General features: G+C 49.4%; 1 protein-coding gene across 1 annotated transcript in view; it reads left to right on the forward strand.

Moving 5' to 3' along the window:
* LOC135250346 (unconventional myosin-XVI-like) overlaps positions 1-18,811 on the forward strand; it is a 123,978-nt gene that overhangs the window by 92,563 nt on the left and 12,604 nt on the right. Inside the window, 8 exon segments of the mRNA XM_064326547.1 lie at positions 327-429; positions 4,948-5,044; positions 5,323-5,569; positions 8,507-8,835; positions 9,129-9,898; positions 9,901-10,273; positions 13,063-13,236; positions 14,458-14,543. Of these exon segments, the coding sequence (XP_064182617.1) occupies positions 327-429; positions 4,948-5,044; positions 5,323-5,569; positions 8,507-8,835; positions 9,129-9,898; positions 9,901-10,273; positions 13,063-13,236; positions 14,458-14,543 (2,179 nt within the window).

The following is an 18,811-nucleotide window of genomic DNA, read 5'->3' on the forward strand; positions in this document are numbered from 1 at the left end:
AGCTGTGAATCAGGATGAGAACATCCAGGCAGAATTTCATTACATTTTATGGATTTTTATTGTTATTTATACGATTGTTGTTGTTGCTGGTGTGGTTTGTCATAGGCACTTAGTGGGGAATTGCCCACCGGAGAGCAGTGTATTTCCCTCAAACGAAAGAGAAGAAAAAAGCAGCAGTTTGGAAGGAAATTCAGTGGGTCGTGAAAATGGGGGAAAAGTCAATGTGTGTGATCTTTGTTCAGTGTGGCACTGTAAACTACTGCTTAAAAGGAATGCTTCTTCATCCGAAGCGATGGGACTCAAAGTTTCCTGCCTCACCCTATTAGATACAAGGACCTGGCGGACACCATCCTGGGAGAAAAAAGAAAGCTGTCCACAGAGGAGAAGTGCCGGCACATTCTACAGCACTGTAAACTGCAGGGATGGCAGGTATGTGACCTTTGAACCTTTGACAGGCATTCATACGGCTAGATTAAATGAATCTGACGCTTTTGATTCCTGTCACGCGGCTTTCGTTTTCTTATTAAGGTAAACACGGTCATGTAAGCTTTGTAAATTGAGTGTACAGACGGAGCAAATTCACATTTGCTTCCGTGTCTCCTGTATAACTTTATACTCAGTAAGGCAGTGCGTGTCAGATACAGCTCTTGCCAAAGAACCACAGGAACTCTCTGCAGAAGGACTCCTGGTTTCCCAATGCAGATTGCGAGGCAGAAAGTGCTGCTTTCAAAAGCGTGAATAACTATTTGATCTTCCCTGCAGTCTAAATGCTAATTTCTTTCTCTGTATTTAGCCATAGTGCATTGTGTAAGGTGGGGAAAAAAGGGCGGTCAGATATTCCTCCGCTTTGAGTGAATCTGGACGCCCCACTCCGGAGTAACATTAGCGTGATCTTCGCTGGCTTTTAATTGAATCAGGTGGTATACTGTATTTGATGGTGAGGGCTTTGAAGGGATTGAACGTGCTGAAAAGATTCACCCTCAGTCGCAACATGGTGGCATTCTGTTCCATACGCTCTTACTAAAAACACGAAACAGGGACTGGGCTTTGAAGGACCCTCTTGTCCTTGCTTCTCTCTCCCTTTCAACCTCTCCCCTACCTCTATATCTCTTCCTTTCTCCGTCTCTCTATCTCGATCTGTCATTCACCGCAATGGTATGTTTGAACAGAGCAGATTTGGATGTTAAGCAGTTGTAATCCCTGATGGGGTTCAGGGGAGGGGCAAGGGGGGCTGAAAAAGCACTGTTTGGCCATCCAACTGACAGGACTACAGTGGGGGAGGCGGTTTTTGGTGTTGCCTGTAGTTCTGTGCGGAACCATGAAGCGGCAATCACCTGTTTCACGTGAGCAACCTTAACTCTATAACCTCACCTGCCCGCCCTCCCATTGTCAGGAGGTCATAGGGTCAAAGGGCAGAGGTCATAGGAGTCTGACAGCGCTCTTTCTCTCTCTCCATTCTGGGCTGCAGTGACACTTTCTCATTGCTTACATCAATTATATCTGTCGATGAAAAAATTATAATTTAACAGCCGTTGACCCAAAAGTCAGCATCACTCCAAATATCCTATGAATGCAAGATCAAGGAAAGGAATAATGTGGACTGCAGGTGTCCGTAAATTAGCATTTACGCAGCTAAGGAAAATGGATTCCCCGGAGATTGCTGGTACTGTACCAACTGACTTTTCATTTACATCTAATTGAATGTCAGATTACATTAAAGGGGGGTGGGGTGGGGGGGGACCACCAAGCACTCGTTACAGTATCTGAGCACGGGTGGGCTGTGGAGACACACGACTGGAAATCCTCTCCCGTGCCTCGACGCTTGATCAGGTCTTAATATGCACGATGCCACCCTGGCGCGGGCTCCCTGTAATTGCTTGTTCGGGAGGGGGCGGGGAGCGGGTGGGGTTGGGGGAGGGGTATAGGTGGGGACAGCTGAAAGGTGGTGGGAGGTTTGGGTGGGGATGGGGGGAGGGGGTGCGGGTTAGTACTTCTGGCTGTATCGCCCTGTTCTTGCCCACGATCTGTCCCCTCTCCGGTCTCCACAGACACCCTGTTCTTGGCGGCGATAACGCTCTCCATTGTGCGATTGTGTGTGAGTGCAGCTGGCCAAATCAATGCCTCTCCCTTGTCACTAATTGCTTGATTGTGATGTCTTTTCATACTCAGATAATGGGGGAAGGCAAGGGGCATCAGACACATACACACATACATACACACAAACACACACATATGCACACATGCATGCACGCACACACACACACACTCGTACACACATACACAAACATGCACACTCTCACACTCTTACACACACACACACACACATGCAGACACACACTCCTCAGAGTGAGTGTGGTCAGAGTTTGATTTTATCACTGACTTAAGAGCCCTCCCACCTTTAAAACAAATGTTTGGTGCTTGACTGATCTTGTGATGTTTTATTACTATTATTATTATTACTATTATTATTATTATTATTATTATTATTATTATTGTAAATAATCGTAAATGAACAAGCTACGGAAAAAGTCAGTGGAGGTTATAGTGTGAGCTTAAGAAGCTTTGCCAGTTCAGCGTTGTCAGCATAATTATCTTAGTCACATTCGCTTGATGAAGCCGATCTCCCACAGATTGCACACGTTTGTGTGAATGTGGCAGCAAAAGGACTGCAGGCTCTGCTGGGAAAGGGAGGTCTGTGATGATCCGGCAGGGCCCTTACCCCCCGCCCCCCACCTCCGTCAGCCCCAAAAGTCTTTTCACAGTGCTGTTAATCCCGATAGTTCAGAGAGAACACTCAATTAGGACAGGGGCGGATTTGTGCCCAAATTCCCTGGGATCGCCGCAGAGTGGTGCAATCCATCCAGAACCTCAGTGGGGGTACACACATGACCCCTGTCCCTTTCTGTCTGGGTGCCCCCACCCACCCCCTCCTCCATACACAAACACACACACACCCCTCTGTCCCCCCAAAACCCCAACTCCTGCTGCTGTTGTGTCTGAGTCTGTGACCCCTCAGGGTCACCGTCTCCTTGTCCCTCCCCCGCACCCCCCTAACCCAGACACCCCCAGACGCATTCTCCCACACAGAGCCGCACTGCCGGCGGGAAGATGAATGGGGTGTCACACTCTGAGGGAGCGTGCGAGGACAATGGCCGACTTACCGCGGCGCGCCGAGCCCCGCCAAGTACGGCGACCCCGCGCCGGCGGGCCGGGACCGCCTGCCGAGCCGAGGGGAGGCCCGGGCGCTCAGGCCCGCCGTGGGGCCTTGCTCCCTCCCAGCCGCCCTCCCCGAAAAATCCCAACCCCCAGAGCTCCGGCAAAGCTCTCTCTTCACAAAGGACGGGGGGCGAAAAGGAGCTGAAGGATGATGTAACCTAATTAAAACACAAGGGTTTAGCCTAATCAGCCACTGAAAAAAACAGCCTCTTTAATGGCTGCTGGAGTACGGGTATGGTAACTGGGCCTGTGACCCACAGATTGCAGGTTTCATTCCTTAGCTGGGGCTGCTGCTGTTGTACCCTCGAGAAACAAACCTGAATTTCAGTAAAATGTGCTGCTGCGTGAAGGCCTTGTATGTTAAAAAACGCACTCTGTGTAAGTCGCTCTGGATAAGATCGTCTGCTAAGTGCCAAAATGTAACGGACCTGAGGGGGGGAGTCTGTTGGTCCCCCAAAACGGGGAGCAAGCTGTACTCCTCATGTTCAACGTTTAGCTTGTGCCCAGTACAGACCCACCACCCGCACACCCCCACCCCCACCCCCCGAGCCCAAAATCGCAGTAATATTCTCATAGGGGTGAGGAATCTTTCGCCGATCCTCCACACGGCCACAATGTCCTAACGAATGCACTAAACACGCTAACACACACGCACAGACCATCCTTCCGTTCCCGCCAAAGTCCACAAGAACACAAACAGACGCTCCTGCGGGACCCGTTCAGCAGGGGGGGGGGGGGGGAGGGAGAGTCGCCGTCCTCTACCGTGGACCACAAAGCAGACCAGCTTCCAGCGCGCTTGGCTCCGGCTCCAGCGCTGTTCCTCGTTGTGTCATAACAGGAAGTTGCGGTCACACAGAGGAACCGTTGGAGATCTGCTCTTGGACGCTTATCGCCTTCTGGGGCAGGAGAAACAGACTCCCTCGCTAATGATGTTTTTCTGTGTTCCCCCCGGTTCCTGGGAACATCTCGAACGCGTTCAAAGGGGCGCAGTTTGTTACTGGTCCCAGGATGTGATAGGGTTTGACGAAAAGCAACCGCAGAAAGCAGACAAGAGGCTTGTGTGACCCGCAATGTATGGAACAGCCTGTCTCTGAGTTGTTCTTTGGCCAATCGCGAAGTTCCAGACACTGAGCAGTGGCACTTGTCACACCCGTCCACTTGATTGATGTTTGTCCCGCCCAACCTGGCAGGGCAGAAATCATCGTCTGCCGGCTCCGTAACAGCAGCCTTTAAAATCCTGCCAAAACCCTTTCACCTTGGCTCACTCCTGCACCGTGGACGGGGAGGCGATTTGACACGGATTCCCAAAAACATGCACTCTGTGAGGTGAACGATACATCGGGGCCAGTGCTCTCTCACCAGCACACTGAAGGATCTGCAGACTCGGCACTGTTAAACAATGCGTCCTGTCCTGCCATGTTCTTTCTCGGTACTGCCAATTTCCTGTTCAGTGATGCTGGTGTTCCCAGGCTGTGACCCTGCTCATTCATAGGCTCATTCATATTCAATCAACATTTGTCCTCAATTGAAATGACAAGTGTTGTACATTTTCTTCCCCAACTCAGTTTTACCATTTACTGATTGCTGAACTGCTTGTTTGTGAAGAAAGGCAAAGATGTATTGTTTGTAACGGTTGATCACAGTTAATGACATGATGTTGACTGAATCCCAGGCACTGGTTTTCTCATTGGCCTCCCTGGGACCCCCCTCCTGTTTGTCATTGGTCTACAGATGGGTCACAGTAAGGTGTTCCTGAGGTACTGGCAAGCTGACCATCTGAATGACCGCTGCCACCAGCTGCACAAGAAGATCATTACCTGTCAGAAAGGTAACTTCCTGTCCTTGCTCAAAAGAGTAATCCATTTCTCACCTGTGTTCTTCATGGCAACTGATTTGCTCCTTCTTAGCATTATCAGGCTTGCAGTCAGCAGTGAAGAATGTCTGGCTGTGTATCCACACTTGTTTTGGTTGTGTTTTTGAGTTTGTGCCATTGTGTGTGCGTGTGTGTGTGCACGTATGTGTGTGTGTGTGTTTCTGTATGTTTGCGCACGTGTGTGTGTGTGTGTGTGCGTGTGTGTTTTAACCATGTCGATGTTGCCATGGCAGTGGCGCGGGGTTGGTTGGCGCGGCGACGTGCCCGGCGCAAGGTGAGCGACCGGCAGCAGGAGCTCTGCAGTGTCCAACGCTTCCTCCAGGGGGCGGAAGACCTGGGCCTGCAGGCCTACGACCGCCTGGTCATCCAGAACGCCTCTGACATCGCCCGCGAGAACGATCGAATGCGCAACCAGCTGAACGGCATGCACCTGATCGAGCGGCCCGAGCCTGTCGGCAAGGAGGAGGAGCCACCCAAGAGGTTAGGAAGCCCGCCCACTTTCGACAACCAATCCGACTACCTCCAGTTCCTGAAGGTCATCAGCAAAGTGTGTGGGGGAAAAAATTTCTCCTTTAATGAAAATTATTCCTAATAATAATTTGAATTATTTCAGATAAAATAAACTCTTTGCTAATAATACGATTTAAATTATGACATATTTATATTCATACAAAATGCCTACCAGGCTCAAATAGCAATCCAGGATATAATTAAGTCACAGCTGATGAAGTAAATCATTTTATTTAGGTGGGATTTCTCAGCCATAGGTTGGTTGTTTTCGCTTGGAGGGGGCAGAGGTTGAAACAACTGCGCTCACGCAAAGGCTATTTTCAGCAGGCTGAACAGAGCACTCCTGCAGATCCTGCTATGCTTCACTCAGCCCTTCCTGGCGTGGGGGGGGGGTGCGTGTCGTCGGTCACACGGTCACACGGTTCCCCCGGAGCCCGCAGATGGGAGCGGGGGTCTGTCGGTGGGCGGGCGGACGGGCGGACGGGCGGGCTGCTGGGGAAGCGAGAGACTCAAGCGTGCGGGGGGGTTACGGCGCGATAAGGGGGACCGCGTGCGAGCCCACGGCGCCCGTGGCCGTCTCCGCGAGGCGACAGACAGACAGCGGCGCAGGCTGTGTGTGGGCGGGCCCGCGGCGTCACTCGCGCCGCCGATCGCTCAGCGACCCGCTGTCACTTCCTCTGTAAGCCTCGGTCTTATACGATGAATTAACAGGCTCGGCGCTAGTATTTCGCTGCGTGGGTGGCGCGGTGTGTGCGTATGTGCGTTTCTGTGTGTGTGCGCGCGTGTGTCTGTGTGTGTGTGTGTGTGTGTCTGTATCTGTGTCTGTGTGTGTGTGTGTGTGTGTGTGTGTGTGTCTGTGTTGTGTGTGTGTGTGTGTGTGTGTATGTGTCTGTGTGTGTCCGTGTGTGTGTGTGTCTGTGTGTGTGTGTTGATGTTCATGACTTAATAAACCCTTCCATCTCCTAATGGAAGGAGTGTTTCCTGCTTATGTAGAGTCAACCATGCCTGGCTGGCTGTTCTCCTGTAATTGTAGTATTAATCACAGACATGGAGGTCTTGATAAAATGTGTGCATGTGTGTGTGAGTGTGTGTGTGTATGTGTGTGTGCACGCGCACATGCCAAACAGTTGATTACTTTTTCTATGGGATTACCATAGGTAGCAGAAGATCAGCTGCGCTGTATGTTGAATGACAGTCTTTCATTTACTGTAGACACATTAGTTCCAGAAGCTTCGGAATGATTACAGTGATGAAGCAACTGAGCAAGGAATAATGTCAGGTTTCCCCTCCCCCCGGCTGTCCTGGACTGCATTAATAAGGTGTTATTTCGTGCACTTAACGCGCTTTCGTGAGTGTATTCGGTGTCTTTTACGTGTCCGTTCACTGAGTAATATACTGTAAGCAAGTCAATTTGTGTTTCTTTAATTTGGCTGTAATTGCTTGTCGTGATTGATCCGCAGATAAAAAGCCGCAGCAGCATCTGTCTTTTTTTATTGTTTGGGTTGTGAAACCGTGGCCTGTTTTCCGCCTCTGTCGGTGACCGCTCTCTGTCAAATCACCTCAGGATACGCACGTCACGGTCCTGCGGTCTGAGGGAGCAGGGCTGTCTGTTTTGTTTAGCGTTTTTTCTTTATTTATGTTATTATATTTTTTTTGGAGCATTTCGGAGAGTTAATTAGCGCGGAGTGATCTGCAGTGTCTGTGAGAGTGGGGAGAAAAACAAATGACCAATGAGCGTAAAGCTTCCCTCTTTCCCTCTCTATCCCCCCATCCCAAAACAGAGAGGACATCTGCTGTTCGTCCCATGGGACAGGACAGGGACATAGAGGGGGGAGCACCCCCCCCCCCCTCCCCCACAAAATATACACACTACAGTCACACACACCTACACACCCACTTACTCAAAGGCATGGATGCAGCCAAACATGTACGCACACACATATCTACTCACATACAAACACACACACAAGCAGGCACACACACACACACACACAGAAACATACACACACTCACTCATTTCGCAAGCTCTGATCTTTCCTGACCACTAAGGGACAGCGGTCATGTGCTTGTAAGCACATAACAGATCAGGTAAAAGGGCGAACGGGGGGTTGGGGGCAGTGGAGTTCTAAAATCAGCACAGCGGCTCACATTTTGGAATTGTGTAGAAGGCTGGATTAGGGCTTTCCTCTGTCCAAAATCTCTTCGGGTTTAAACCTCTCTGCCCCCACCTCCCTCAGGAAACAGCAGATGGTGGTTGCAGATTAAGAGGCAGATATCAAATCTGAGAATGCATATCACATTATAGCATTAGAGGAAGAAGATTAGACTTAAACAATTAATACTATAACTAAGCTATTTTTGCTGAATTCTTTATGCCCCACCCCCTTGGTGTTTCGGTGCCTGACTGGCCACGGTGAAGCTGATTGGCGCTGCATGGTTGCCAGTGATTAAGATTCAGATGAAGATGAGCGGAGTAATGGAAACCAGCTCCAGCCTCCCTCCATCTTTCAGGAATGGCACAATTTCACAAAATGAATGAGAGTTGAGGTTAAGGTCATTGGGTAATTTAACACTATGTTAATGCGTCTATAGGTCGCCTGGTGATTCTCAGACCTGGACACCCACATTAAGCAGGGATTAAATAAGAAAGAGAACAGGAGAGAGAGAGCAAAAGAGAGAGTGAGATTGAGATGAGGAAAGAGAGCGGGAGAGAGTGAAAAAGAGTGAGAGAAAGAGAGCAAGAGAGAGTGAGTGAGTGAGGGAGAATGAAAGGGAGAGCGAGAAAGGGGGAGGGAGAAATAGAGAGTGAGAGAGAGAGAGAGGATGAAAAACGTAATTATATCTGCATGAACAGCCTCATTGTTGTCATTTTGAATAATGCATATGGGTATCATTTTATCTTCCCAGGGCTCCAGACAGGAGCGGGAAGGCCAACGAAGGCGGCGGGGGCGGGGGGAGCCGCGCGCTCAAGCACTTCCGCTCCAGCTCCGTGCCCGTCCCCCTGGCCGCCGAGAGCTTGGTACATTCCGCTGCCGGGCCATCAATCAAGCCGGGCGGCCAGCAGCCGGCGTTCTCCGTCGCCGCCGCCGACGAAGCGAGCGGGGCCGGGGGCCTGTCGTCGCCACGGAAACAGCCTCCCCCCAAGCCAAAGAGGGACCCCAACACCAGGCTGAGCGCCTCCTACGAGGCCGTCAGCGCCTGCCTGAGTGTCAGTCCCAAGGAGACCGCAGCTGATGGTCCGTACCCTCAAAGCCCCGCCCCCAAAAACCCACTACCCCTGTGTTTATCTACCTCTCTATATGGCCTTTCAGGAAATAGCAGATAAAAAACACACAGTCAAAGACATATTCATTCAACATTCTACGTTTATTTTATTTTATTTAAAACATTTCTTTTCTGTGTGCATTTAATGTTGCAGCATTTAATGTAGCGTCTTTCTCAGATGTCCTCAGCTGTTTGTATTTTGTGCATGCCTTCGTCTGCTGAAATGGGGGGAGGGTTTTATCTTTTGCTTTTCGTTTTGGCGCAGCCCTTTCCAAACCGCGGCCTCACAGCGATGACTACAGCACCATGAGGAAGGTCCCTCCCCCCAAGCCAAAAAGAAGCCCCTACACCAAACTGACGGGGTCGTACGAGGAGATCTCCGCACACCGCTCCGTCGAAATGAAGCTCTCCTGCCTCTCCAAGGGGGGCCACTGCCTGGGGGTGATCCATCGGGCGGCGTCGATGGACGGGCCGCACTGCGTGGGCCTCAGCCTCTATCGCCCCCTGGAGGAGGACGACGTCTACATCGAGATGGTGGGCCAGCCCAGGACCGCCAGCCTCCCGGAGGTGGACAGCCCCGAGCTGGGCGAGGCCGTCTACGAGGAGATGAAGTACTTCCCGCCTGAGGAGGTAACCGTGGCGACGAACAATCCCGAGGAGCCGTCCCCCTTGTTGGTCCAGATGGTGCTGGCGGAGCAGCTTCACCCTCTCGGCCCTGGACCCAAGCCCCCCTGCAAGGACGGGACCTGCGACATCCCGCCCCCCTTCCCGAACCTGCTTCCCCACAGGCCTCCCCTGCTGGTGTTCCCCCCCTCCCCTGCCACGTGTTCCCCGGCCTCGGACGAGTCCCCCCTCACCCCGCTGGAGGTGAAGAAGCTCCCCGTCCTGGAGACCAACCTCAACTATCCGGGGCAGGGCGACGGGGGCAGCCCGCTCTCCCCCCAGTACGCCCGCCAGAGGGCAGACTCCTCCCCCAGCCTGACCGTTTTCATGCCTGATAAGCCCATCCTCACGACTCCACCCCCTACACCCCCTCTGCTCCCCCCCCTGCCCCAGCCCTGCCCCCCCCTTACAGACCCCCCTCCCACTTCCCGTTCCCCCCCGAGGGCGCCGGGGTCATGGGGCTGACGCGCACGGCGTCGGTGGCCGCCCCAGACTCCTCCAAGGCGTCCCACAAGGGCCACAGTTCGGCTGAGGCCCCGCTGGGCACAGGCAAGCCCCCCTTTTCTCCTGCAAAGACAGGCCGCCCGGAGCCCCGTCGCGCCCACTCCTGCTCCTCCTCCCCGCTGCTCTTTAACCCCGCCTCCGCCCGCCCCCTCACCAGCCCCCTGGACGAGCTCACCACCCTCTTCAGCTCTGGGCGGAGCCTGCTCAGGAAGTCCTCTGCTGGGAGGAAGATTCGAGAACCAGGTGAGGAGTCCCCACCCTCTAAAAGTACTTCTGCACCACGTACCACACCCTGTCCCTCACACCCTGTATGTGTACCATGCAGTGTATTCCACAAACATTTTTTTTTAACACACACTGTACCCCATATGGTCCCGATCCAACCCACATTCTTGCAGTTCGCATAGTCACGTCTTTAGCATGGTTAGAGCCAGAAATTTCCTTTGAAATTCACTGTTGAAATGAAAATACTGTCTGAAAGTAGTTTCAACATCCACTCTGTCCAGTTCTGACACTTCTATTGAAAACATAATGAAAAAGTGCTGACCCTCCATCTCAGTGCTGTGAGCATTAGCATGTGTTGTGGAATTCTGGGGGATCAAACAAAGCTTTCCCAGTATTTAAACATTTTTGTTTTGTGGGAGGGGTGTCTCTTCGAATGTTCAACATGAATCCAAAAATCCCTCAATTTCAGATGGGAGTCATATATACATTTTGACCATACCTGGCAAATCTGACAAGCAGTGTGAGACTTGGTTTACAGACAAAACAAAAACTCTCCTGAACCTTGAATCCTGAATCCCATGTCCTGCCAAGCCACAGCCTCAAATACTTGCTTTTTCTGTGGCAGATATACCCATAATTCCTCACATGTAGGCCTACTGTGACTCTCTCGACATCTTGACTCTCCTGGCGGTGGGCAGACGGCGAATCGCCCCTTCCCAAAGCGAGCCTCCCAGCACACGTGAGGAAGACAGACTCTGGGTCCTCGCAGGTCGTTTGTTTTAATTAAATGCGCTGCGGCGGTTCGTTGCGCAGATTTATGAGCGCGCGTTAATGCGACCCTGACCACACCTCGGCTCCGTGCCCCCGCGTGTGCAGCTGGACGCGTGACCTCCCCTCCACAGCCTGTCTTTATTTCAGCCCCCCCCCCGACATTCACGTTCACCTCACAGACTCCCCAGCCAGGGAGATCAAAGGTTAATGAGTACCATGACGTCCCCGTTAAATGATTTATCATTTTCTTTTGTGTTCGCCTATAGGGTGCCATTTAATGTCCTCGCATTTCGGAATTATATTCCTGTATGGTAACTGCGCCCCCCCCCGCCCCACCAACCTACCAGCTTTGGCTTCACCTAACGGCCTGATTTCCCTTTACTATTAGCTTGGGACCGCATTACCCAGGGTTCCTGGATAAAAGTCACGCAATCGCCCTATTAGAATGCCGATGCTTACAGGATGCAACAGCCTGTCAGCGGACGCTCGTTTCAGCAGGGAATGCCCCCACCATTACAGCATGCGTGGGGAGCGATCCTGAAAGCTGGCCCCTTTGAATGAGCGGGCCGCTACTGTGAAACGTGCAGGATTTACCCAGGGGATGCTGGGTCGGAGTGCTCCTTCGCCATTTAGCACGTGATTCAGCGGCGTAGTAAAATGTTCAGCCGGCTTTTACTGCTGTTTTTTTTTATTGCCTTGTGCATTACAGATTTATTTTTATCTGCTTCATGAAATGTTTGTTTGGTGTAAAAGGCTGTGTATGCTTTCATTCACAGACATACTGAGGCTGGGCTTAATTATTGAGCTTCGCTTCATCAGAACGAGTTCCTCTTCTGCCATAGAGAAGACATTATGAAAGGAAGTTTGATTCAGCACAGGTGTCGGGAGTAGCGCCTCCCATATGCCTATAGTACGCACCTAGGCTGGAATTCATCAGTTTCACAGTCAGAGCAGAGGTTTGCTTCCCTACTCTTTTTATTGTTCTCTGCACTTCCCTGCGTGCAAGGATGTTACCCAGGGGTGGATCAATAGGGAAGGGTGAGGTTTTCCGTCTGAAATGCAGAATTCAGTCGGTTCAGGGATGATTGTGGTTCGCCGTTCTCTGTTCTTCGTCTGTCCTCACTGTCAATAAACAGGCTGCTTCTGTTTGCTCTGTCTTTGCTGGCTCAGGTGTGGATTAGGCCGGAATAGGCCGACATTGTTCAGATGCGCGTCCCTTTTAATATGGGCTGTCACTCACACTGCGTGACAGCCCACAGCGTCTCCTGAAGGGAGTGACGCCTTTGCTCTCCTGTGATGAAGTGTAGTGGAGTTGCTATGAGAGCGATAGAGATCAGCTCGTTGATTATTAGATTAGCACAGTAGAAATAAACTCTGCACCTGCAAAAGATACCAGCTTTGAAAGCATGGTCCGTTCTATGGCCAGGAAAAAGACCAGCTCTATTGCCATGATAGAGACCAGCTCTACAACCAAAAGAAACACCAGCATTGTTTAGTAGTAGATTGACTGATACAATTCCAGATAATCTCTGTGACCAAAAGAGAAACCATTTCTGAAAAGGTGAGAGCAGCTCTGTGACCCTGAGAGAGACCAGCTCTGAAAAAGTAATGCCAAGAGTGAGACTGGTTACCCTGCGCCCCTCATATATACCCCATTCTGTCCCCCCCGCCCCACTCCCCCCCAGCCCAAAGACAGGGATCTTGTCTGTGGCAGGTTCATCTTCACAACTATGCATGACCCAGTTTCACTGACTCTACATGAGAGGAACTTTCCACGGGTGTCAAAGTGTGTCTGTGAAAATGCGCTGTCTGTCCCCTTCACATTGGCTGTGATCATCGCTACGGCAACATGCTGTTGTCACTTCACGCGGCAGACGTAAAAGAACAGCACAGAAGCATCCAGGAATTTTGGGTAGGATCTGCTGTATAAACAAAAGGAAGTGCTAGTATGCTATTGGCACCATAGGTTATATAGATAGATGTCTTAGGAGTTCTGAGTTTTGACTGCGATTTTTTTTTTGTCATTTTTTTTTCAGGGTTTAACTCTAACATCAACGCCCTGGGACGGGATGAGGCAGGGACGACACCGCCATCACCGCAGCTCCAGGACAAGAATGCTAACAACCACACCGCCCCCCAGGCCCACTCCCACTCCCACACTCACTCCCCCAGCCCTGCACCTTTGGAGAACGGCAATCAACTGTCCAACGGTAAGAGCTACGGCCCCCGCCATTTTCTCAGTGGAGTGCGTCTTTTCACAACTGCTGTTGTCTATGCAGGATGAATTCAGCAGGATATTTTATTCAGTTTCTTTACATTCATGATTGATTCAGAGGCTGATAAGAGGTGAGTGCTTATCCACATTATCTGTCATACTCCCCCCCCCCCCCCCACCGACCACAGTAAGGCACGATGTCAGACCCTCAGACACATAAATAGACATAAGGTTGTGAGATTCTCATTGGACAAATGCCCTGTCAATCTGAGACAGAATGGCCTTGCAGAGGACTGTACAAGCCACACCCCTTGGTCTCGCCATCATGGAGATTAGCCCTGATGGAATCAGCTCTGACACTTTTTGACACGTTTCATAATCTGTCACATGAAAAAGGAAATGTGGGTGAAGGAAGGATGGAGAGAGGGAGAGACTTTTAGATGGTGATAACAGAGAGAAAGGGAGAAATAGGGGTAGAGAAGGAGCAGAGAATGGGAGAGGTTGAATCAGCAAGAGCACGATTCAGGGAAGGTGGGTAAATAGAGGGAAAGAAGAGGCTAAATTCTATTCAGAGAAAAAGTAAAAAAGATCAGAAGAAGAGTTTGTAATGAGAACATTCAGGCTTGTCACTTTGCCAGCGGGTTTACCCAAAATCCCCTCTGTGATGAAAGCGAAGGCCCTTGCGTTAGTAACTCATGAGTCCAGATGGGCTCTACACGGGTGCCGTCCCCCCACGACCTGTATCTAAGAGACCACACCATGGCAACAACCCCCCTCAGCATAACAGGTTTGTCTCCTGTTGTCAGGGGAGATTGTGGCTGTCTGTCATTGGGCAGCATGAGTTCCTCCTACCTGTAGGGTTACCACATGTCCAGTTTTCACCCCGACAGTCCAGCTTTCAGCCACTTTCATTTATCACAGTCCAGCCTTCATTTATCAATAGACATTTCCCAATAGATCCATCATGAAAAACAATTTTTGTAATAAGAAGTTGTTTGTTTAACATTACATTTCTTGTGCGAGGGTGTCAACATCAAGAAATGACTTAATCTCCCCCAACCCAACACAGCCTGTTCATCCAATTCTATTGGCTCTCAACAACTATCTGTGATCAGAGCCAAAAGCATTAAGCCTTCTCTCAGGGTGAATCTAGAACATGTGCCTGTCGTGTTCCGAGTGGCCTGACGGGGGGTCTCTGTGGTTTCGACCCTCTCAGGCTCCCCAGAAGACGAGGGTCATTCCAAGACAAACAGCTCCGCGACGTCCTCCCTCCACAGGCACCTGGACGGTCACCATAGCCAGGTGAGGGAGCCTCCTTTCATTACATTTTCCCTCCGTTAACCTTCCCTCCCCCTAGCTGTCAGGAAAGTCTCTGGCTAACTTTCTTTCTTCACGTTGCGCGTTTTGGCGCCCTGCCACTCTCTTTGTTTTAAGTGGCACATGCGCTGTAGTCTCCTCGGGCTTTCGTTGGACGGGACGCAGCCGAAGCGAATCCGCCGTGTGTAACCAGAGACGAGGCCGGTAACGCGAGAGTCCCGGCTAGCGTGCGATGCTAATGCAACGTTTGTGCTGTGGGGAGCACAGAAACTGCACACAGAAGCCTCTGAAATAGAAAAAAATAAGTTCTGCAATGTGGACAGTGACCCCAGTTTAGGCCCTAGCTCTGCTGTTGAACGCACGCAGCGTTCAGCGTGTTCTAAGTCAGGCGGGCCTGCTGCTCTCTTATGCGGTTGTTCTTGTGAACACAGTCTGACACGAAACCGCGCTACGAATCAGTGCGCTCAGTGAATGAGCGAGGAGCCATTTTGAGGAAATACTCTCGTATTAACTACACCGTTCTTTATTGCACAAACTGTGCGCTAAGGCTCTTTCAACTATATGTTTGAGGCTGGCTGGTCATGAGCCGTATTGAACGTTTCACCGATGACATGCAAGCTATCCTTGAAAATGCAGACCCTCAATAGCGGTACATCTAGAGTTACAGGATTCTTTTGACTCTGTAAAGATACCCCCCCACCACCTCTCGCTTTGCGCCATGTGAGATGGACAAAGGTCACATGACTATCGGGATCCAGGAAGTGCTCCAACAATAGAACAGAGATGCATAACTGCAGACAGAGACACAGAGCCAGCAGTAGCGGATAAGAGTGTTACCTTGTTGCTTTGGCTCAACCCCCCCCCCCCCCCATGCTTTAAATAAAGCTTTAATTATTCAAATGCCTCATGAAAAATTGAGCGGGACAGAAACGCTCCACCATAGGGAATAATCTGAAGACGACGCTCGAACTGAAACCGGACCGGCGATACCGCAGCTCGCTATAACGGAAAATGGCGCGAGCGCAGGGTAGGCTGGAGCTTCGCCGCGGCTCAGAAACGCTCGTTTAACATTCGCAGCGGTCACTATTGACTTTCCCCTCCTTGAGTTTCAGCGACGTGCCCGTGTTACAAGAGCATCTGGGGACATCCGGGCGCACGTGCCCCGGATAGATCCGCTTTGTAAAAATCCATGATGAGGGGAATCATTACCGTAATTCCTCGGTGGATTTGTGCGAGTAATGATCGAGAAGAAAAACAGGGGCCACAGGTTTTTTGTGTTTGTTGGTATTCTTACGCCATTTCGGAAGCACAAACCTGTGTGGTGGTAAGGTGAAGGGATTAAACCTGAGGTGTGTGTACCTGTGCAGAGGTGCAGAGGTCTTTTTAGGAGGAACCAGAGTCACTCTTTACCGAAAGATAGCACCACCAGCTTCTCACTAAAGGGGGGTGTTTCTCAGGCTAGCCTCATTGACCACAAAAATCATACTGTTCTGCAACACATTGGCAGGGCAGACCGGCATCAAAGGAGGAATCCTTTTACTACAAATCCAAAGATTAAAAAGGTTTTACCCAAACCCTCAAATTTAATCGAAACTGATTAAAATCAAGGAAAGTGCTATTCAATCATAGAAATGTGAAAACTAATTAAAGTGATTTCTTTCTTCTTAAGATTATCTAAAATGCTTCAGACTGACTGCTTAAAATGCCAATATACATGCATTTTTGAGCACTTTTCCTTATGGGAAAAGGCTGCTTCAGTTAAATTCAGGGGTAAGTCTCCAATCTTAAAATTGCACAGTAGAACTTTGCCAAAGATTCCTTATGTGTCGTAACAGGTCCTGCTTAGTTCACACTTTGACCTGGAGTCATGATTTTGGCTCGGAAGGACCTCTGGTTTCTCAGAGCTCATGTCAACCTGATGCCCGCCTCCTCGTATTGGCTGACATTTGTTCTTATTTATCCTCTTATTTATGTACTTGAATAGAAGGGGGAAAGATGGGTCATGTGACATGGCACACATTTAAAATAAAAATAAAAAATTAATTAAATTTCAAATTTATGAAAGACAAATCTTATGGAAGTTTGCATGTATTAATCTGTGCAAATCACAAAATTAAGTGACTTCTTAGAAGTTATGCTTATTATTATGTTGTTTTTCAGCTGTCATGTCTCTCTTGCTCTCTCACTTTCTCTTTTCTCTGTCACTCTCTCTCTCTGTCTCTTGCTGTCAAGTTAAAGTTGGTTGTCTATTTTGTCTTCCTGTTTTGTGTTCTTTCAGAGGAGTCACCTCAACTTCTCTCCCTTTGGCACTGGAGCCGCCCTCTAAGGTGGGGTGGGGGGGCTGGGTGTGCCCCTAAGGTTTGGGGAAGGGGTGAGTTTGGTCCATCCTTGACGTCTCCTAAGCAGTATCCCCCTCCTTCACCTTGCTTTTGGTCTCACTCCTTGATGAAATTGCAGCTCGGTGTTTGATACTATTATGGGCTCTCTGACTTCGTGCTGTGGCATTACTGCCTCACCAGCCAGCGTTTGCCCTGAGGCACCCAAAGAAAGCGGTGGTCATAAACAGTGGTCTGAGCCAATCAGAATGTTGCCTTCTTAAATTTGCCTCTATCAAGTTGCATCTATCAAATGGACTTTAGTGTGAATGGAGGGATTTGGCCAATCCTCTTGCCTTTGAGTTCCTTTGAGCTCTTCACACTTAGTAGAAATTGTGCTATTCATTTGAGCGTTTAATCTCACTGCGATTTTCCACCACACAAAAGCTAAGAAGCACGGAAGACAAAGCGGCGCACTGTTTCGGAAGTGCCAACGCGTGTCGACGTCGCATGAATTGCGGCATTAGTTTTCCTCAGCATGCAAGCCCATAACAGTTTAAGAAGCTTAGCAAAGCATGCAGGTTAATGCAGCATCACACTCGTGCGCATGTTAGTGAGCATGTTGGGTAAAACTTGATATGCAAAGAATAGGCTTGTACCGCATTATAATAGTAATTATGAAATTAGCCATGTGTTGAAAGTCTCAGCTGAAGCTTTATGTGTTCGTTATGATTTCTTTGTTAGCTATAAATACACTGACAAGTATTCCAACACCACTTGTACCATATGGTTACATGACCCTTAGTGTGTAGGATTAACCTTGATTTTAGCATAGCGGTGCTACTTCTTGAACTATTGACTGAAACATAACGTAGCGTAGGGAATAGTCCAGCACCTTACCGAATACGTGGCTAAAGACGGCTGAAATACGGGATTTTAGAAGGACATTACTCTGAGGTCAGTACTGTAATTTCTGCTTAAGCTATCTAAGCCTCTTCCTTTGATGCTGAATTTCCACTCGACAGCCATCAGATAACAAAAGCCAAGGATCGGGATTCAAGGCCACGTTACGCAAACGTCTTTTCAAACAGAGCTGAGCTGCAGTTTTTTTAATTATTTTTTTTACCATTTTCTTTTTCCTCCCTTTGTCGCTTAAACCACCACACCATTTCTGGGTCATTCCATGTGATGATTCAATTTTCCCATGGTCCTCTCAGATTGTACCCGTGTCATATGCAGATTAATCACAGTAGGTGTTAAATGATTCCAGGGTAGGCAAAAAAGGTAATTTAGCAAATCATATCTCAGGAGATAAGAATTTTGCCCTTGGTCATTGCCTCAATGGGAGAAATTCACCATATTGGATTTAGGCTAGACTTAGGCTAATATTCAGTCAACATTCGTCCTTAAATTTGTGGAATTAAAATCAAGAAATTTATCATTTTTCTCCTTAATAATTTATTGAGTTCATCAATCAATAAATTTAACTCTCCAAACAGTCCAGAGTTTGCAAAGAAAAAGTTAACACTCATGTTGTTAGTCAACACTGAGGAAAAATTGATTGAATAGAGGACATAACCTTACAGGTTGGTGGTAGTGATTTCACATGTAATAGCCCACCTTTTAAATCCCATTGCTGCATTCCCCTCATCCTTACCCATCTTTATTTTACATGAGGCACCTGACACCTTTGAATTACTCCTGTGAGTCCCTGAACTAAAATAATCTCATCCTTGTAAGCAATGCTTTGCGGGAAATTATGCCATCCTTGTAAGCAATGCTTTCTGGGAAATGTAGGCCTTAGGCACCCAATCCGTACACTTGTATGGTCGCTGGTTTCACTTGCTTTCTCCTCAACAACAATTATATTCTGACCAACTGGGAACATGATGATGGCTTTAACAATGCTATGTGGCTAGGCTCTTTCCGCCCACCATT

This window comes from Anguilla rostrata, chromosome 3 (assembly GCF_018555375.3).
Source record: "Anguilla rostrata isolate EN2019 chromosome 3, ASM1855537v3, whole genome shotgun sequence".
NCBI classification, from domain to species: domain Eukaryota; kingdom Metazoa; phylum Chordata; class Actinopteri; order Anguilliformes; family Anguillidae; genus Anguilla; species Anguilla rostrata.